Source organism: Maudiozyma barnettii (genome assembly GCF_903064755.1).
Source record: "Maudiozyma barnettii strain CLIB 1767 genome assembly, contig: KABA2_08, whole genome shotgun sequence".
NCBI classification, from domain to species: Eukaryota; Fungi; Ascomycota; class Saccharomycetes; order Saccharomycetales; family Saccharomycetaceae; genus Maudiozyma; species Maudiozyma barnettii.
In genome coordinates, this window is record NW_024545245.1 from 134,790 (window position 1) to 155,968 (window position 21,179).

General features: G+C 35.1%; 10 protein-coding genes across 10 annotated transcripts; 5 read left to right on the plus strand and 5 right to left on the minus strand.

Moving 5' to 3' along the window:
- Positions 1-921: 921 nt before the first annotated feature.
- On the plus strand, positions 922-2,613 carry MET1 (uroporphyrinogen-III C-methyltransferase; the record flags this gene model as incomplete). Its single annotated transcript, XM_041551934.1, has 1 exon — positions 922-2,613. One exon carries the CDS (start codon positions 922-924, stop codon positions 2,611-2,613), a length of 1,692 nt encoding a protein of 563 aa, XP_041407868.1.
- A 361-nt stretch (positions 2,614-2,974) lies between these two features.
- On the plus strand, positions 2,975-4,060 carry KABA2_08S01540 (uncharacterized protein; the record flags this gene model as incomplete). Its single annotated transcript, XM_041551935.1, has 1 exon — positions 2,975-4,060. The coding sequence occupies one exon, from the start codon at positions 2,975-2,977 to the stop codon at positions 4,058-4,060; it is 1,086 nt and encodes a 361-aa protein (XP_041407869.1).
- A 500-nt stretch (positions 4,061-4,560) lies between these two features.
- Positions 4,561-5,556, minus strand: DRE2 (electron carrier DRE2; the record flags this gene model as incomplete). The annotated part of the gene is made up of 1 exon (XM_041551936.1): positions 4,561-5,556. One exon carries the CDS (start codon positions 5,554-5,556, stop codon positions 4,561-4,563), a length of 996 nt encoding a protein of 331 aa, XP_041407870.1.
- A 723-nt stretch (positions 5,557-6,279) lies between these two features.
- Positions 6,280-7,884, minus strand: SIS2 (phosphopantothenoylcysteine decarboxylase complex subunit SIS2; the record flags this gene model as incomplete). Its single annotated transcript, XM_041551937.1, has 1 exon — positions 6,280-7,884. One exon carries the CDS (start codon positions 7,882-7,884, stop codon positions 6,280-6,282), a length of 1,605 nt encoding a protein of 534 aa, XP_041407871.1.
- Positions 7,885-8,508: 624 nt separating this feature from the next.
- NOB1 (rRNA-binding endoribonuclease) lies at positions 8,509-9,894 on the minus strand (the record flags this gene model as incomplete). Its single annotated transcript, XM_041551938.1, has 1 exon — positions 8,509-9,894. The coding sequence occupies one exon, from the start codon at positions 9,892-9,894 to the stop codon at positions 8,509-8,511; it is 1,386 nt and encodes a 461-aa protein (XP_041407872.1).
- A 203-nt stretch (positions 9,895-10,097) lies between these two features.
- Positions 10,098-11,309, plus strand: SGT1 (co-chaperone SGT1; the record flags this gene model as incomplete). The annotated part of the gene is made up of 1 exon (XM_041551939.1): positions 10,098-11,309. One exon carries the CDS (start codon positions 10,098-10,100, stop codon positions 11,307-11,309), a length of 1,212 nt encoding a protein of 403 aa, XP_041407873.1.
- Positions 11,310-11,433: 124 nt separating this feature from the next.
- Positions 11,434-12,210, minus strand: KABA2_08S01650 (uncharacterized protein; the record flags this gene model as incomplete). The annotated part of the gene is made up of 1 exon (XM_041551940.1): positions 11,434-12,210. The coding sequence occupies one exon, from the start codon at positions 12,208-12,210 to the stop codon at positions 11,434-11,436; it is 777 nt and encodes a 258-aa protein (XP_041407874.1).
- Positions 12,211-14,324: 2,114 nt separating this feature from the next.
- ECM4 (S-glutathionyl-(chloro)hydroquinone reductase) lies at positions 14,325-15,437 on the plus strand (the record flags this gene model as incomplete). Its single annotated transcript, XM_041551941.1, has 1 exon — positions 14,325-15,437. One exon carries the CDS (start codon positions 14,325-14,327, stop codon positions 15,435-15,437), a length of 1,113 nt encoding a protein of 370 aa, XP_041407875.1.
- Positions 15,438-15,869: 432 nt separating this feature from the next.
- On the plus strand, positions 15,870-17,390 carry MSA2 (Msa2p; the record flags this gene model as incomplete). Its single annotated transcript, XM_041551942.1, has 1 exon — positions 15,870-17,390. One exon carries the CDS (start codon positions 15,870-15,872, stop codon positions 17,388-17,390), a length of 1,521 nt encoding a protein of 506 aa, XP_041407876.1.
- Positions 17,391-17,590: 200 nt separating this feature from the next.
- Positions 17,591-20,164, minus strand: TRZ1 (tRNase Z; the record flags this gene model as incomplete). The annotated part of the gene is made up of 1 exon (XM_041551943.1): positions 17,591-20,164. The coding sequence occupies one exon, from the start codon at positions 20,162-20,164 to the stop codon at positions 17,591-17,593; it is 2,574 nt and encodes an 857-aa protein (XP_041407877.1).
- Between the last annotated feature and the right edge of the window lie 1,015 nt (positions 20,165-21,179).

Consider the following 21,179-nt stretch of genomic DNA (forward strand, 5'->3'; position numbering starts at 1 on the left):
CTAAAATTACATTATGTGGCTGATGGAATACATCATGATATCCACAAACTTCGAACTGATTATATCTCCCGTTCGAAGAGGTAATATACTTCCTCGATGGTCTACCTGAAAGAATCAGAGAGTTAGAGTATCAACGCAGATATTTTATATCAGTTCCTTTCGACAATAGTATGGTACCTGGGTGTTTAATATTGACAACTCATTTTTCGAACTCTCGCTGAGAGTTTCTGGTGGTGGTGGTGGTTTTGTAAAAGCCCTCTTGCCGTAGTACTTGCTCTACTCATTGCTGAACAAATTTTTTCAAATAGAACAACATATTTGATTTACAACTATATATAATTCATACATCCATACTTCAAGACACATACATCCATTGATTTTACTTATACACTATTCTATTTCGGATCTAGTTGAGAACTCAGCAGAGCAATAACTGCAATGCTTCTAACTTATATTCTGGACTGTATAGCTACATATGTCAACTAACCATTTCTTGTCTTACATGAAGTGACAACATATTTCTATCAATCTACACTTTCTATGTATTTTCCATAATTTGGCTGATCGGGCGGTCATCTCTCCGGTGGGTGACGAGCAACGCCGCGCGCGGTATTATTTCGCCATATCACGTGCCAAGGCTAGCATATTTATGCAGGTTGCAGTATACCAACAAGATCTTTCAGTGATGAATCATCAACGTGAAGTTGGATTAACTGTGGAAGACAGGCATCGAGTCATTCTCTGACATAGTCAAGTTCACATATATATATAAGCATGAGTTACGTTTGGACTTTCTAAATATAATTAGTTTCTCTGTTTGTTTTTTTATCTTCTTTTATTCTGTCTTACTGCCATTGCTTGCTAGAATAAGAACAACAAGATATAACTAACCAATCGATAAAATAAATTTAATTTCGCATCATGTCGTTGGAAGAACCATTACCGCTAATTATTGCATCCACTGCTTCTAATGAGCGTCATTTGCTGATTGGAACGGGGTCTGTTGAGTCTATATCCCTAACAACAAGGCGTATAGAGAGTTTGCTACAGTCAGGTGTTCATCCCGTACTAGTGAATCCTTCATCCTCTAAACATAGCCAGATTTTACTCAATACTTTTCCTCGGTTAGAGGTTCATGATAGATCTGTGAAGTTAGCAGATCTGACCACGTTAGGTCGTATATTGACAAGTCGTGTCGTGGATCGTGTCTACGTAAATTTACCGTTTTCACAATGTAACGAAGTACCAGAAATATTTAAACTATGTTCAAAACTAAGAATCCCAATTAATACTTATCAGCAACCAGAATATTCGACATTCCATATGTTACCAACATATGTGGATCCTCAAGGAAGTGGATTACAGATCTCAGTCACTACAAATGGTTGTGGTTATGTATTAGCTAATCGTATTAAGAGAGACATTATTAGTAAATTACCAAATAACATTTCACAAGTTGTGGGAAACATGGCTCAATTACGTAATGAATTGCTAATAGAACACAATGAACAATTATTGAAGGAACCGTTGTATCAAAGATCGCCATTGGGATCAGGTCTAGATGATGATGATCAATGGGAAAGTCATACTTTGAACACTTTAGTGGAAGAATTCGCTCAAAATAAGCAAACGCAACAAAAGAAAAGAACGCGTTGGTTATCACAAGTCATGGAATATTATCCTTTGGAACAACTGGCATCTTTAACATGGAATCAATTAGATGCTTCCACTATTTCGTCAACTACAGAACCTGCTTTCCCTTCCATCTCTGAATTATCGACTCAGCGTAAGGGCCACTTGTCACTTGTAGGGAGTGGTCCTGGTTCGGTCGGTATGTTAACAATCGGTGCTTTGAATGAGATTAAATCTGCAGATATAATATTAGCTGATAAATTGGTTCCTCAACCTATATTGGAGTTAATTCCAAAGGGAACTGAAACTTTTATTGCAAGAAAGTTCCCAGGTAACGCCGAACGTGCTCAACAAGAATTGTTAGAACTGGGATTGAGCGCATTGCAAGATGGTAAGAAAGTTGTACGTTTAAAACAGGGTGACCCTTACATATTTGGTCGTGGTGGTGAAGAATACCTCTATTTTGCATCAAAGGGTTTCACACCAACGGTCCTACCGGGCTTAAGTTCTGCATTGACATCTACAATTGTTGCTGCAATTCCTGCTACTCATAGAGATGTAGCAGACCAAGTGTTAATCTGTACAGGCACAGGACGCCGTGGTGATCTTCCTGAGATCTCTCAATTTGTAGAGTCACGTACAACGGTCTTCCTAATGGCGTTGCATAGAGCTGCTTTATTAACCAAACAACTATTAGAAAACAACTGGCCATCAACAGTACCTGTTGCGATAGTAGAGAGAGCCTCATGTAGTGATCAAAGAGTCACACGAACACAATTACAATATTTACCACAAGTTATAGAGGAGATAGGGTCAAGACCACCAGGTTTATTAATCATGGGCAATGCCGTGATGAAATTGGTCCCAAGTAACACTCCAGAATTTACTGCCGATCGTATGTATCATATAGACGAGGGTTATACTGATACGTCAATTAGTTTAGAAACCCTCAGCGGATTATCCACAGGAGTCACGGTATGATATATCGTATATAAACATGTAATTATTATTTATTACTAAAGACAGATAAAAGAATAGAATACTTCTGATAGAATATAGCACAGTTTAAAATATTGACAATAATGTTTAAAGTTTGTAGTGTATCTTAAATTCTGGTTTAACGTTTCAGTAATGGATAAGTACATCTATTTGTTCATATGTTATTGAATTTATTCAAGGATTCTGTAACATATGCGTCATCAGGCATCGCGCTGCTGCATATAGGAATTACGCATACTCCTATATCTATATATTTTCTCGAAACCAGAAGTTTGTTTGACATATCGTTAGATAAGATAAAGCATTATTCAACCAATATAAAGTATATACAGGCCACTTAATAATGTTATCGAGAGTTGGTTTACCCATTAGAGCCTCTGCACGTCTTCTTAGCACCTCTGCACGAGAAATTGCGTTTGCGTTTGATATAGATGGTGTATTATTAAGAGGAACGAAACCGATCGCTAAGGCAGGAGATGCTTTAAGACTACTGAATAAGAATAAGATTCCATATATCCTTTTAACCAACGGTGGTGGTTTGTTAGAATCCCAAAGGGTTGATTTCATCTCAAAGACCTTAGATGTACAGATTTCGCCGTTACAAATTGTACAAAGTCATACTCCATATAAGACATTAGTGAACAAATACGAGAAAATCTTAGCTGTAGGTACATATTCTGTGAAGGATGTAGCTAAAAAATATGGATTTAAAGATGTTGTACACCCAATTGATATTATTAAATACAACAAAAGTATTGCACCATTTTCTGGTATAACTACTTCTGAGTTGGATCAATTCTCTGATGAAGTCAAAGATTTGACTACCAAACCTTTCGATGCGGTCCTGGTATTCAATGATCCTCATGACTGGGCTGCTGATCTTCAAGTAATTTCAGATGTAATTAACAGTGATAAAGGGATGTTGAACACTTTAAGAACCGAAAAGGAATGGCAGCCATCCATTCCAATATATTTCTCAAACAATGATCTTTTATGGGCTAACCAATATAATTTAAATAGATTTGGTCAAGGTGCATTCAGACATTTAGTAAGAACATTGTATTCTCAAATGAATAATGGCTTACCATTGAGAGACTTCATCATTGGTAAACCAACTAGTATCACATATGATTTTGCCCACACTGTTCTAATTGATTGGAGAAACAAATTATTGAATGGTAAAACCAACTCAACTGTGCAAATATTACCAAATCTAGGCTACAAACCTGAAGAATCCCCATTCTCAAAAGTGTTTATGGTGGGTGATAATCCAGCCAGCGATATTATTGGGGCTGAAAAGAATGGCTGGGAGAGTTGTTTGGTAAAAACTGGTGTTTACAACGATGGAGATGTTTTAGATAAATGCACACCAACAATGATAGTGGACGATGCTTATGCAGCTGTTACTAAAGTATTAAATGAAAATTGATATTTCATTAAACATTTGAAACTTCTCATAAAAAATATTTCAATATAGAGAAACAATAAATATATACCAAATATTATAAATGTACATATAATAATACGACATCACATATTGGGGGGGGGGTCGTTACAAATTTCCAGAACATTAATAAATTATCATTATAATAATGGATAATTATAGAAACTATAACTAATAAAATAAATATGTTAACTTTAAATATTTAAAAGAAATATCCTTTGTTAAGCCATTTGACTGAAATATTATTGTCTTTTTGAGAATGAAGAAAAAAAGTTTTATATGATTCAATTTTCATTACTCAGTAATAATTACCGAATAAATTGCAATTCTCTAAAAGTAATCTGGATCCACAAGATCGGACTCTCCTTTTCCTAGTACACCGAACTGTGAATATTCCACAAATCTGATATTTTCCAATGATTGGAATCCTGTACCCTGTGGCTGGAAATTGCCCGATGAAAATTGTTGAAATGCCTTTAGGGTTTTTACAAGTCATCAGAAATACTGGTCAAATTAATCTTCTCACCTGGCTTAAAAGCTGGCAGACCAAGGTATGGGCACCCAGAACATCTGAAAGCATCACCTAGAGAACAAGAACCACAACCACCTACTTTCTTACCTTCGATAGTGAAATCGATTTCAGTAAGTTCATCTTCAGTGAATTGGACAACCTTTTCTTGTTGACTTCTAATGTTGTCAATCTCTTGCTCTTCTTCTTCCTTAATACCACAGGAACAATCCTTACAGGCCTTCTTTCTAGAGGTCTTAGTCTTACCACATGTAATCATAGTAATGACGTTATTTTGACCCTTTTCAGAGATCAAATTATCTTCCTCAATGGAATCCTCGTCATCCATTTCGTCGAAGAACTGAGTCTTTGAAAAATCACTAAATACTTCTTCATCCATATCCTCATCTAATTCATCGTTATCATCAGCTAGTTTAACAATCTGTGGACCATCACTCTTTTTCTGGAATGTTGGTAGCTTCTTGAAAGAAGGTAAGACTTTACCAGAGTTGACACTCTTCTTGAATGAAGGTAAAGATGAACTGGAATTTGAAGAATCAGTGGACTTCAAAGAAACAAGCTTAGAAACAGGTTTATCAATATTAGCTTTATTAACCCAATGATACAAATCGTTTGAATCGTTAACAATGTCAAAGCCGTTGATTAATGCGTCGACCTTGTATATATCACTTAGACCATAGAAGTTACCATTTGGCTTCATGGAAGCTTGTAAAACTGGAATAAGCTTTTTTGGGAACAAAATAGCATCTGATTTCTCAGGAGTCAAATAGTGGATAACGTCGTAAGTAGATGGCTTCAATTTAATGGATGAGTCGTTAACCTTGTTAACTAGGTATTGGTCAACAAACTTGATACCTCTCTCTGTTGAACCTTCTTTGACATCTTGTACCAACTCTGGAGTGGTAGTTACAGCTGGGTGGATTAGCAATAGACCGATTTTAGTTGTAGACATGTTAGATAATCTTTTTTGTATGTGGATTATTGTGTTAGCAAATGCTAAGAAACTACTTATGTTAAAGTTAGGCAAACGAATTGAAAGTAGTTTTTATTAGATACAGAAAGACTACAAAAAGTTCATCATATATAACGTAACTCTATATCGAATAATATATCCTATTCTTACGTTGTTAAAATTTGCGATGCCCTGTATAATGTATTGAACTGAATTAAAACATTAGTAATCAGTTATTATGGCATTTCGCCTGAAAAACAAAAATTCAGCGAAACCGGCCTGTTACAAGCAAAATATCACGTGCCTCCTAAATAAAAATGCTCATATTTGAAGCAACAGTTGCAATGCTCTCAAGTTTTGGAACTGTGTCACATCTACTTCGACTTAAGAATAAGTTTGGCTTCTTAGTTCGTTTGAATGAAACTAGAACTTATCTTTGATATATATCATATAACAATACATATATAATATGGACAGCGAAAATATATATATAGGATACATTACTTTTCGTATAGATGTTGGGGTATGTGTGCTTACGGAAAGTTATTAACCATTAGAGTACACTTAGAGTGTTTATCTTGATATTTTATAAATAATACTAGGAATCTTATACAAAAAGGTTAAAACACCTTTTTAAGATATATAAATTAAATTTTACAAACATATACTGAATTACTAGATATCTGACTTGTGTTCTGATGGACTAACAATTACGTTTGTTGTTTATTGGTGAGGAGTTATACTTACCTGGACGTCAACATCATCTTCATCATCTTCATCATCTTCATCATCTTCATCATCTTCATCGTCATCGTCTTCACCGTCACTGATATTTCTGTCATCCTCTTTACCATTTTGTTTACTACCGGGATGATCGCTCCCGTCATCCTCATCATCATTATTATCATCCGACTCTTCTTCTTCATTTTTTGGATAACCACCCAATTTCATTACTACTTTATCTATAATTTCATTAATATCCATCATCCCTCCTAGACCAATATTCCCATGCATGCTCATGATCTTTTCAGAGGGTTGAAAGATTGTTACCCAAGGCATATCTTCTTTAATCATTTTTAATTGTTTCTTTGTAGTAATAGAGTTATACGTACTACTTACCATCGATGGCGCAATAAAGATTGGGAAAGCTGGGTTCCATGCTCTGATAACATTTGTTAACAAATTATCACATAGCCCAAGAACCATCTTGGCCAATGTATTTGCTGTTAAAGGAGCTATCACTAAAATATCAGCCCATCGTTTTAATTCTATATGAAATACAGGATCGGATTTCTGAGTCCAGCTATTCCATTCATCGTTATGTTTCCATATTTTTACATTGCTTGGGAAATCTGGAGGCACCATATCAGAAGTTTGTGGTTGTAGTTGTGAGTCAGTTGAAATATTTGCGACAGTTTTCTTGGGGATTTTTCTCTTATTGAAAAACATAGTTGAAGTCCTTGTCAAAATAATCTGAAATGATATCTTATCTTTCGAATAAATATCCTCCAATTTCCTTATAAATAGTTTAATTTTTGGAATATGAATTGGACCAGTACAACCAAGTAACACGTGTAATTTACCATCATCTTGGTCTTGGAAGAATGTAGTCATATTTGTCTTTATCTCCTTTTTCAATGGAAGTTTATCTTTTTCAATCGCAGTGGAGATTTTTGGAATTAATGTGTCATTACCAGTATCCTTTATAGAATTTCTGTGTATAGAGGCCTCTGTAGCCATAATTTCATGCTCTTTGTGTTTAATCGAAGTCATCATCGAAGAGACAATTGAACCACGAGGACTCGTAGCTATACTACTATTACCTGTATGCATATTATGTGGAGGACTATGTAAAGAATCCTGTACAACAAAATGGGCATGTTCGTTCGTATTTCCATTGGTGCCTCCTCCAGTCAACATAGACTTTGGTGTTGAATTACCTTCACTGAAACTTGCCGAATCTTTAGTATATGTCCCTTCTAATTTACTAGTCAGTGTAGCAAATGATCCTTCATTCAATTCCTTATGGGAGTATCTCGAATCATTTCCTTGTTGTAGTTGCTTTCTATCGCCATTGGCTGTATCGGCGACAACTACACCACCACTACTATTACTAGCTGCTGTATCCGAGTTACTAAACATAACTTTTGGAGCCCGTTTCAGCCCAGCTTCTGGGGTGTTCGATACCACAGCACCGGATGTACCACTCACTTTCATAATGGATTTCGTTCTAGTGGGTTCATTCTTGTCATAAGGTACATTATGATCAGTGACTTGTCCCGGTTGAATGCTCTCCTGCCTCTGTTTCTGTTGATTGTTCAGTGACATATCTATTAATATCGTATTTAATCTTCTTAGTAATCTCTAGAACTTGACCACTCTTACAGAAGTGAAAGTTACCAAAAACTCTTCGTAAAGAATGGAATCTCCCTTTTGTACTATGTCAATTTGGCTGTCAAATAAAATTGTCCTAAATACTGCCATATATTATTGTTTTGAAGCTGCGTGCAGAAATAGCGCGAAGCATTGGGCGGGGTGTACTGAGATATGTATATTACGTAGTTTAGCCCAACCTCTTTGAGGAAAATTAAACAGTCGTTGAAGAGCTTCAAGAAGCCTGTGTAAGTTGTCCCGGTTGTATATATATATATATTCTTGATTAACTAAAGGTGGTATAAGATGCTTAAGTCAGTGACAGTATTAAATATTGAGGGTTTTCCACCGTTTGCAGGCATTCGTACCAGAATTTTTGTCGCAGAGAAAATGAAAAATTACGTCATAATTCAATTCATTCATGTATATAAAGACAGAAACAGCAGCACAGCGATCACAATAAAGACGTCGATTTTTATTAATGTTTATGTTGTTTTATATGTATATATATGTCTAGAAATGGTATGAATGAAAATGATATATGGTGTAGTGTTATATATGGAGAAGAATCCAGGTTCCCTATTTCTTCTTGTTACTGTTGGCGTAACGACCTCTGCCGACCTTGTAACTGTGATGTTTTAGACCGCTCATGGCAAATGGTGACATGTAATTATCAGCAGACCCACCACCGATCCAGTTGTCCAAAACTTTCTCGTTATGTCTTCTAGTCCATTCGTCCTGTTTCACCATTTGTTGATATTCCTTTTGATCTTCTCTTAGCAATGGTGTATCTTGCATGTGATTACTGTTCTGTTTGTTGTGAACGTAACCTTTCTTACCATACTTCTTTTGAGAATTCTTAGATAGCGGACTAGCCATTGAATATATATTACCTCTGTTGTTCCATTGGAAGTTGGCCTTCAAATGCGGTGTCACGGCACCAGTCTGTGCATCAACAGATACTGCACATCTTAGTAAAGTACCTTGACCACCACAGGATGGACAGAAATGTTTTGGTTTGCCATCCTTTGGTAATGGGAATATTCTGAAACATGCGTGACAACGCAACATATAGTTACGAAGTCTCTTGATCTTCAACCCAGACATGAAATTCATTAGATTCATATTCATTTGTAATGCAACATTTTGAACAGCAAAATCACCTGTGGCAAGAGCCACTTGATTACGAGGTAAGCTAATTAAATTGGAGCTATCGTTATCAATGGCCACGACACCATTTGAACCAGACGTATCTTCACCACTGTCTCTAATCATGGTTTCAACAAGTGTATCAGGTGTAATCCATTCACCATCATCATCACCATCTACAAAATCTTCAACCAATGTACTTTCTTCGCTCTCGTCAATAGTTGCAGGTTGTTCTTGTTGTTTTACTTCTTCCTCAACAAATTTTACTTCTTTTTCAACTGGCTCTTCAGGTTCGTTTGTCTCTTCAGGCTCTGCTTTTTCAACTGTTTCTTCTAATTCACGTTGTTCTTTCTTTTCTCTTTGCTTCTTACCACCTCTTCTTCTTCTTTTCTTTTGGCCAGTTGGTGTGGCTGCCTGCCTCTCGGCCTTGGCTTCAATAGATGCTTCTTTCTCTTGTGATTCTTTAATGGAATCTCCGGGTTTTTGTCTTAAACGCCAATCACCACCATTCAACTGGCATTCTAATTGATATTCCAATGCAATAATATGTATATCGTTGGCACTAAGAACAGAGTAATCACCAGTCAAACGAGCAAATGCACTCACATGAGCAATAGACTCTTCAGAAGGATGGATCAACTTCAAAGTGCCCAAACTTTGCCAGGTCTCCAAGTTTTTTCTAGCTTGTTCATCCTTAATTTCATGGAACACAGTTGGTGTAGTATAAAATGTTTCAGCATAGTTTTGGTAATGAGCGTATGATTGCGTGATCAATGGAGTAGCATCAAGCACTAAAGCTCTCACATGTGCAGACATATTTTATAGCAGTGTATGTAGTTAGCTAAGTTGAGCAGTCGTAATCCCAAAACTAAGTTGTAATTATGGTTCTTTTAACTTTTCTTATAACTCATCGCTAATCATTCCTATATAAATCACTTAAATAAAAACAGAATTGAAAATTTTTATTATTTTTTCGTTCAGTGGAGCTCATCGCTTGATCATGAAATTTGAGAAAGAAAATGAATGAATCTTTAATAAAGGATTATGAAGGCGGTAAAGTAATAGTGGGTAGTATCCCTCCTTTACTGAAGAGAGGACAAGTTCAGCAAGTAAAAAGACACATAAAGAGGCAGATCAAAAATAACTTGATAATGACTGATTATAGTAGTGTACCTGTGGAGAAACTTCTAAAAACAGGTTTCCAAGTGTTGTACGATGAGAAGGACCCCAAGAAAGCATTAGAGATTTATGACACAGTATTATCCAAATATCCAAATAATACAAAGGCATTGGTCTACAGAGCTGCATCCTTAGAAAAATTATATTTTGGTGAGAAAGAAAGTCATCTAGATAGTGTTATTGAAGATGCGCATGAAACACTATCTAAAGCACTTGTCGTTGCACAGGGGAGAGGTGACCGTGAACGGATCGCATTTATATACTTTAGGATATTTATTCATTATTTCAATAGAAAGATGTATCCACAGGCAGAAAATTTCTTCAAACTTGCTAAAGAGCATGGTTATAATGATGCAACTTTCTCAATGTGGGAGCAAAGATTGCAAAGTAAATTAGCCAAATTAACTTCAAATAATTCACAGAGTGTCAATGTTGCAAAACTGGAAGTGCCTGAGTCGATATCTTCATTGCCTGTTCAGGAAGAGAAAGTTACATTCAGGTCAGATTGGTATCAAACACCTAATTATGTCACAATTTCATTGTTCACTGACAATTTGCCATCATCAACTGACGATGTCAAGATTGAAATCCCTGATGGTCAAAATTTATGTGTATCTTTCAAAATCGCATCAAAAGGTTCAGAGTTTCAGTACGAAACCAAACTATCTCATAAGATAGAGAGTGGAAATATCCAATGTAAAGTGTTTACTAAGAAAATAGAGATTGTCTTTGAAAAAGTACAGAAAAGAGTTACATGGCATACCTTAAGCGTAGAAGAGAAAACATCAGCAATCCAAAAGACCCCGAAAGACAAGAAAGATTGGTCAAATATAGATATAGATGAGGAGGACGAGGATGGAAATGAGGAAAATGGTAGTGCAGATGCTTTTTTCCAAAAAATTTATGCAGATGCGGATCCTGACACAAGAAGAGCCATGATGAAGTCTTTCGTAGAAAGTAATGGTACTACACTAAATACAAGTTGGGGTGATGTCAAAGATGCTACAGTGGAAACCGTACCGCCTGAGGGATCGGAACTAAAGCATTTCTGAATACGTACTATGAAGTGATAAATCAACATGAATGGCAATGGATGTATATTATATGTAATATATATATATGTATATGATTCTATAAATAATGGAGGTAGTATGCTTAAATTTTCTGTTTTTATTTTCATAAATTCGTAATATTCCAGTTTCTTTGTGATTTCCTATTAGACTCAGCGTTTGAATCTACCGATATATCTGATTCATAATAGTAAGTGTATATTTCATCGTCAAAATCACTTTCCTCTGGAGATGATTCATTATCACTCGGTGGTGATGAATCTTCTAGCGACTTAATATCAATATTATGTGTTATTTCAACTGGAGAGAGTAGTATGGCTAAAGGTGTTGATGGTTGTAAGAAACTATTCATTATATGTATATCCTCTTCTTGAGGGGAGTCTTTGGCTTTGACAGGAATGGACCTAGCCCTAGAAGAACGGTATGTCATCTGTTTCACAGGTGTCAATATATCCTTCGTATTGTAATGTTTCAAATCATCCAAGTATCTAGTGATCTTCTCATTGGGTACTATTGTTTTGTGTTCATGGTGTCTTAATGGTTCGGCATATGGATGTTGTAATTTATGTCCATTTTGTTCTTTTATCTGTACAATACGTTGTAACCGTTGTTCCATTATCAACTTTAATTCCTTTTTAAAATCTATTAATTCCTCATTTACCAATTTTTCTAGTTCTTCTTCCTGGTTGTATGCCTCTCTATATTTACTGATGTAATCATTGACTTCATTTGCAAATGATTGAGTTTGTATATCCATCGTTTTTCTTCTTCCAAGCTTATTTATATATTCATCTATGAAATCATTACCTAAGCTATGTAAACCAAAACAAATACCGAAGAAACGTTTCAGATTCAATCGATAAATAGTATAAAAATTGTTCATATTTAAATATATATACCTGATAAAGCAACCAATTTCATTTAAGAATCATCGACACTGTCAACTGAATCTCACATAATTTGAGATCGCATGACAGCAAGTAACCTCTACTTGTACGATGTTTACTTATGTTCCAAATTCGGTAATCATATGTATGAACATATTTCCGCATTCGGCTTTGTCTGTTTATGGTTAAAATGCACTTTACGACCAAATTAGGAAGGAAGACATGAAAAAACGAGATGAGCTAACACTAAAGAACAATGAAGTATACAAATCATTGAGAAGGGCATGCATTCTGTCATTCATATCTGTACTTTAGATTTCCAGATCTGGTAGTCTGATTACGTTTTTGTTATCTCTTTGATTAACGGGATGTATTAGTCCAGGGTCTCGTTTATATTTATTATTCTTAAAATAATAGGACCTCAAACAATATACAAATAAACAGATTGGGAAAAGGATTGATTAATTCAGCAATTTTTGTTTAGATTTTATGTATTAGGTCTTGTTTTCTTTCTGAGGCAAATTTATATTTCCCAATTTGTTGTAACTATGGCTGCTATTTTTTGTTAATGAAATTAATGATACTGGTACAAATTGTGAAAATATTTTCATTATTATCCGTATTAGAATATTTATAACCCCTTCTGCACTTGAGTTCCTTTATATCAAATTAAGTTTTAGATGTTTATCTTGTTCTCTCTGTAAGGCCTATTGTATTTTGAGTAATTATTTTAATTGGTATATTACAATACAACCTGGGCTCATCATGTTAAAAATATATTTACAACATTGGTTAAACCCAATATCCTCTATCACGATGCGATATAGTAATAAAAGAAAATCTTAGATAGAAGAAAGCTATGGTAAATGGTTTCAAAGCAACATAAACAGTAAAAAGGAGTCGAAATATAATGTAAAGGTAACGCATTAACACAATTGATTTGTATTTTGCAAAATACACCCTAGAATTTGAACCTTGACCAATGAAACAGTACTTTAAAAGAAACGAAAAGATAGGCCCAAATATATAGAACTTATGAAACTTGAGAAGAAAAGTGTCAGTTCAGAGAAATTTTGAATTTACTACGGTAGGGAATTGAACATATGGAGTATACCCAGCATGAAACTGACGAACCAGTGTACTCACAACTCATTGAACTGCTACCAACTGGACTCTCAACAGAGAAATAAACAAAATAATAGTGATTGCAGACGAGATCTAACATTAATCATATAAGATATACGGCAAGAGAAAAAAGACTACCACTCATAATATGAGGATTACCTAAGTGCCGTCTGATATCGTAATCAAGTACTACTTAGGGATAACTGAATGTGATGATTTGGTATTTCGAATCATAGAGAACCCCTTAGATGGTGGCTTCCAATAACGTGTTTGTATCATTTCTACAAGCTTCGAACCGACTATATCTCGAAGTGGTAAGATATATCTGAAGAATTAAAATATCTTAATAAGAGTTACGTGACCAACTTAAGGTATGTATATCCACTTACTTCGTCGAATCTGACAAATATAATACATATTAGTGTTGTAGCCACTCTATTCCCATTTGTTCAACCATACGCTACATTATATATATATTATTCAAACCCTGTGACCAACTATCGCTAATTATAGGATACTATAATACTGATTTCGTCATTATCTAAGTCACCCAATTCAAGTTACTCTCGTTGTGCCTCAATAAGGCCAAGAATATCACCCTGCACGACTAGCATTACTCAAATCTGACTAAGATAATTCCCAGCAATAACCCGCAGCAACGACAGAGCGAGGCTGGCAGGTTAATAATAAGTTACGTAATTTTGAAACAGTGACTATTGTTTTTCGATTCTAAGGGTACAGGTTCAAGGGGCTGGGGGCAAGCAGGTACTTTCTTCCGACAAGGTCTGAATATAAAAAGAGAAGGAAGAAGTCCAGTCCAGTTCAGTTTCGTTCGATTGATTTCATTTCTTATGAAGTTCAGTTTATTCACCCTCTATATTCAGAGAAAGTATCGGCAACAGTATAAGCATATTGAACGAAATATTCAATAACTCAATTACTATTAAGCTAATAAGAACCTTAAAAGAAAAAAAAATAAATCTCAATGTCAAAGCAGTGGGCAGACCCTAAGGATGGCTCTTTCAAAAGACAAGTCTCATCCTTCAGAGAAGTAATCTCGAAGACTCATCCAATATACAAACCAGCTGCAAACAGATACTGGCTATACGTGTCATTAGCATGCCCATGGGCTCATCGTGCATTGTTAACTAGATCACTAAAACATTTAAGTAGTGTAATTGGTGTGGTTGTAGTACACTGGCATTTGGATTCAAAGGGTTGGAGGTTCCTACGTTATCCAACCGATAAATCTTCGATTGATGAAAATATTTATCATACTGTTTCGGGTGGTATTGATAACACTCAGAGTATCACCATGAAACCATTTGCCTCGATCCCTAATGATTCGGACAGATTATGGATAGATGGTACTCCAGATCCATTAAATCAATTCGAAAGATTGAGCGATCTTTATTTGAAGAGTGATCCAGACTATTCTTCTAGATTTACGGTCCCTGTATTATGGGATTCTGAAACAAGCACTATTGTTAATAATGAAAGTAGTGAAATCATTAGAATTTTGAATAGTGGTGTCTTTGATGAATTTGTTACGGGTTCCTCGGATGCTTCACCTATCATTGATTTGGTGCCAAAGGAATTAGAACCTCAAATCGATGAGTTTAATTCATGGGTATACGATAATATCAATAATGGTGTCTATAAGGCAGGTTTTGCTGAAACTGCAATTGTTTACGAAAAAGAAGTGAAAAATGTGTTTCAACATTTAGATCGTGTAGAACAATTATTAAAGAGTAAATATCAAGCTTTAGAGAAAAAATATGGTCCTGACTCTAAAGAAATCTTACAACATTATTATGTTTTGAATGGTCAATTGACCGAATCAGATGTTAGACTCTATACAACAATTGTTAGATTCGATCCTGTCTATGTTCAACATTTCAAATGTAATTTGACCACAATTAGAGAAGGTTATCCTTTCATTCATTTGTGGTTACGTAATTTGTATTGGAATAACGATTCATTCAGATTAACTACTAACTTCAACCACATCAAATTACATTACACTCGTTCTCATACAAGGATTAACCCATTAAGTCTAACTCCATTGGGTCCAAATCCTCATATCTTACCTCTATAATGATGCATTTTGTATTCTTTTTATATTGTCTAAATTCTAATATATATATTTGCCTGAATAATTGCCCTAACAGGAAATTCATCTATATCCTCACCTGAATAAAACCAATATAACTACCGGATTGGGTAATTCTCCCCCTCCCTTCCACGTGAGACGCGTCGATTGCAGCCAAAAACTCGCTTGATTTTGACGCGTTTCGTTTCGCAGTGAATTTTTTTAATTTTTTGCTTCAATTTTACCGTATTGGGTAATAGAACCAAGCATGCCCAATAATGTAAGTTCTCATATATATATGTGCATATATTGGGAGTCACATAATGGTAAAAGAATATTTCAGAAGTTTTTGGGAAACCATATTTAACATATTTCTGTGTTTGCTTTTACACACTTGTCGATTGAAAAATAATAACTATTTATACACTTTCATTTGTCATGATCAATAACTATAACAGAAACTTACTCTCCACATTAAATAAAGAAATGTTAGCTCGTGATCCACATTCAAATACTGTACTATCTACACCAATAAAATCTGGTAATAATATGTCGAACGGTGCTAATAACCTCAAAGGTAGCAACACCAGTATGTCCGCAGAACCATATGGAGGATCCTCTCCATTCACACCACATTCTAGTGACAATTTGTTTCAATCCGTCCCAAGAATGAACATGATGAGTTCGCCTCCATCGAGTACTCAATTGTCCTCTTCTGTGACAAAGACCCATCGTTCAACTACTCAACATTCAAACCCATGCACACCTTTGAAATTGTCTCTGACAATTGGTGCTAATGGGAAAGCTGCCATTGTGAGTCCTCATATATTTAAACATTTACCTTTGAAACCGGTGTCTCCAGGTGTCACTAACGTTAACACCATAGAAGACTCAGGAGCAAAACTGTCTAAGAAGAATGGTAATGGTGGTGATGAATTACCTGAAAAGACGAAGATCTTGAATTTGTTGAAAAAGATGAGAAGTACAACTTCCTCATTGAATTCCTCCCCAACGAAAAAAATGATTAAGAAACCAATTCATAAGAAAAAAATCATTACTGCAGAGGTTACACCTGCATCTCCAGTAGTCGACTCCAAGAAACAGAGAAGACCTTCAATCGTTCCGGGGACTCCATCTACTTTAACTGAAATCACAAACAAATTACATCCTTTGCCTCAAGTGACTATTTCAAATACACCAAACGCTCCATCTACCCCACGTACCAAACATGCTCAGTTTAGAACTGGATTCACCCCATCAGTCGGGTTAGATATGGTCCTGTCAAATAGTTTGTCACCACGTATGTTTTTCACTAATGGTAGCGGGAATCAAGAATCCTCTCTGGACGATAGAATTTTAAAATTTAGTAGTCCAAGTACTACTTTCTCTCCAAAGACTAGGGTTCTACCAAAACCTACCACTAGTCAGTCCTTCCAGCAACAGCAACAACAGCAATTTCCATTCAAATATTCAGGTGGGGATCCACTGTTAATTAACGATGTTGAAAATGGACATTGGTTTGAAACTATGAATAATAACGGTGGAAGTAGTGGATCTGCTACGAATAATAATAACTCTTCAATGAACAACGCATCGTCGACTTTACTCCTGGCATCTCCAAAACCTCATATTTCTACCTTCGCCTCTCCAACTCATACTGACAGGAGATTGAAACCTGTTAGTCTAAATGACAGAACCAAATTGCAAATGGAACCAGCTACACCAAACGATTCAAATTTATTGTCTAACGTAGCTACATTACAATTCACACCACTGATCCAACAAACAATGAATGGATCGCTAAGTAGTAAAATGGTTGCATCTTCTATCACAATGTCGCCTATTGGTGCTAATGAAAGAAGAAGTTCTATCACAAATATTTCTGACAACGGATCATTAACATCGGAAGAAAATGATGATGCAGGCTTATCATTAAAGAAGTTGATTAATCGTTCCTGAAACATACTTCTGAAGTTCCATGCATATGTCATTCGTCATTTTCATTTTCATTTTCATTTCTTCTTCATAATATATATTCTCATAGACTAATTTTAATAAATTTCCACTTTTTTTTTGTAAATGACTATACTCTTTTCTTTTTTAAATATTTTTAAAAATACTATTTACATTATATATTATGCATCCATTTTGTGATATCTTTACTTTTTAGATTTCTTTTTAGATTGTTTGTGATCGTCATGCTCTCTCAGTTGAACGTTTTCCTTTTCTATTTCTTCTTCAGCCTCTTCGACAAAAAGATTACCTAATTTTGGTAAGATAGCTAATTGTTCACCCATCTTCTCATAGTCAACAATCATCCCATCAAATGCAAAACAATACTCTTTTGCTTTGATCTCAACATTATTCATAATATTAGGCACTTTTGGATAACGTTGAGAGAAATGCGTTAAAAGTAACTTCTGAGCATTCATCTTATTCGAAACAGTAATCGCTTCATTGATAGTACAATGCTTCTTCTTAATTGCATCCTCTTGCAATTCATTATCTAATGTAGCTTCATGGATTAATAAATCAGAATTTTGTCCAACATCCTTAGCAAAATTATCAATATTTGGTCTGGTATCACCAGAATAGGACACTTTAAAAGTTTTGGTATTTGACACTTGGAAAGTAATGGAGTTGGAGTAAGCCCAATTACAATGAATAGCCCTACAAGTTTGGAATCTTTGTATATGTAAATCCTCGTACATAGAGCGGATCATCTTAATGTTTCTAAATGACGACATATTGTTTAATTCTAATCTTCTTCTCTTTAAGGATCTCAATTCTCCAGCAGATTCTCCATCAGAATTACTTTCGTTTTCACCAAACTCATCATTCATCAAATCAACATATTCGTCTACATTTATTGGCTTGGTCTCCATACGACACACCCTTTCATTGATAAGATGTTCACAACTAATATAATTGATTCTCAACAAAATTTCTGGAGACTCCAACAATAACCATTCTTTCACAAACTTATTATATTGCCATGGGGAAACCAAATATATTCTGGCGTCTGGGTCCGATTTATTATATTGATACCATTCCCTCAATATACTAATGATACCTAAATGATGATCTGCATGAAGATGACTCAAATAAATCATTTTCAAATCTTTGAATATATCTTGTTGCTTGTTTTCAGAGAAATTTCTTTTGATTTGTCCGATTGTATTTTCACCGGCATCAAAGAGAATATTTCGTTGTGAAATATTGTTGGACTCGTCGATATATGGAACTTTTACCAATGTTGATATAACATTTCTATATTTTGATGGTAGCGCACTACCAGTACCGAATGTAACAATCTCTACATGATCAGCTTTTTCCTTTGAATTATTAAAATTATTTTGATTCTTTTGATTGGTAATTAAAGTTTCGTACGATACAGTAGGTAAATTTAATGGTTCAATATGTGAATCATACAATTCTCTCCAAACTTTGGCGTCATCAGTCATATGGGTTCCCTCTGTGGAAACTTGACATTTATAATTATCAGTTGATTCATCGACTGGAGTAGCATCGACAGTAATTAGTGTATCTTTCTCCATAATATGAACATTTGACTTATTCAATTGCGTTTGAATTGAATCTTCTTGTGATTGAATCATAGATGTACCTTCAGGAACAGATTTTTCGAAACAATCATAGAACTCTCGAGATAATAAGTTGTTTGTCCTTGGTAAATTGTAATTCTCCATTTGTAATGCTTTCAATTTTAATGTAGTTACAGCTGAACCAACAAAAGCTAAACTATTCAACGAAACGTTAGGATGCGATACAATATGTTTGATGTTCTTGTTGGATGTAGTGAATGACTCCATGAATCTAATTAATTGGTCATTGATAGTAACCGAGTCGTCCAGAAAATAATATATTGCTCCCAGGTGAGCCGCATCATAATTTGAAAATTGCTCCTCGAAAGATTGAATATATGAATCGTCAGGAATATCTAATATTAAAATTTTAGGGAATCGTCTTTGTTTCTCAAGAACTTGTTCTGGAGTCACTTTCGTACCGTTATCTAATGTGACAGGGGTACCTTTTGTTAATGCTGCAAACATTGGTCCCTTTGGTACACCAAGTCTTATTGCTTCCTGAACAAGAAACTTACCTCTAATTGGATTGAAACTTATCTCATAATTTGTTGAACTCTGTTCGAAGTTTACTCTTGGTAATTCAACATTTAAATGAGGATCAGATGTAGGGTCATATTTAGAAGTTGGAGCATGTTTAGGAAACATATTAGCCACAATGGTATTTAATACTGTATCTTCTGCAATGTTAAATACTGGCTCATTTGATATTTTGGGTGTCACTGTAAAAGCTTTCACGTTAATTAAAGGATCTTTATATATTTGATTATCATTTAACGATGACATAATGTTTGATTGTAATTTAATACCAAATCTAAATACAAAATATCTCCAAGTTGAAATGACATAATTAATCAATTTATTACCATAATTCAAAACAATTTTATTTTTACCTTGATCTGCAATAGTTAAAATCAAACCCGCAAGGCCACCTGTGCTTGACCAATCCAATTTCCCAGTCAAGAAAATATTTTCTAATTTGGCTAATCTAATTTTATTCTCAGTGATTGCTCTTTGTGCACCTTCTCCGATTTTACCAAACATATAACGGTCACCATGCACCGTTTGTAATAGTAATAAAGGATGTTTAGTGTCTGCACATGGCTGTGTAACAGTAGTGATGGTATACATTGTTGGGAATCCGCGATTATACGATGGTTTAATATCTTTTGTAGCTCTCACAGGAAATCTATGCTTTGGTGAAATGTATTTGTTCTTTGGCAAGGATAAAGAAGGATCAGGAGAACGAAATGAAGATTGACGCTGACGTTGACGCTGTTGTTGTTGTCTAGGAGGTTTTCTTGGTAGAATAGCTCTGGATTTGGTGATATAGTCTCTCGAATGGGACAGGTGTCGAACACTAACCAAATATGGAATGAATGAGGCCGACAGTTTTACTGGATATGTAAAAGAAACACAAATGTGAAATATTGAAAGGTAAAAAAGGAAAAAAGTGAACTATACTAGTAATATTGTCATATGTTGCACTTTTCTCATGGAATATATCTTTCTTTTTAATATCAAGATACGAGGTATCTTTTAGTTATTAGTCATTCTTTGTCCTTTACTTGAAAGCAGCGATGAGTTGCTTGTTACTGATTCAGCTATCTGTTGCGAAAAACTTTCAACTGAAAAATAAAAAAATTGAGTTTCTGTAACGGGGCGGCCATCGCAGATCGTAGGAACTACAATAGCACCACTATGAAATTATATATATAATCTATACTTCACAAGAAATTGGGACAACCTGTTCTATTGTGAGACTGTGTCATTGTTACTGTAGTTGCATGTAGTGTAATAGAACTATTTGTACGATATGGGAATCTTAATCTTTATAAAATTGTCTCTGTGACAACAAATTATATAACAAACAAACAAACAAACAAACAAACAACGGAGTTGCTAGTAACCACCCTCTCCAAAGCATTTCCACGATGCATTGAACAAGGAGTGACCACTTCATAACCATGTAACCACCCTATATATCCCAGATTGTGTCACATACTTTCCCGTCTGGTAACCGAGCTGACCCTTCACTTCCCACGTTTGTTCTGACTCTGTTCCCGCGACGGGCTGAAAAGTTGAACAAACATTTGCACAGTTTGTCCGCAGAACGACTACTACTACAGCAACAACTATTAATATT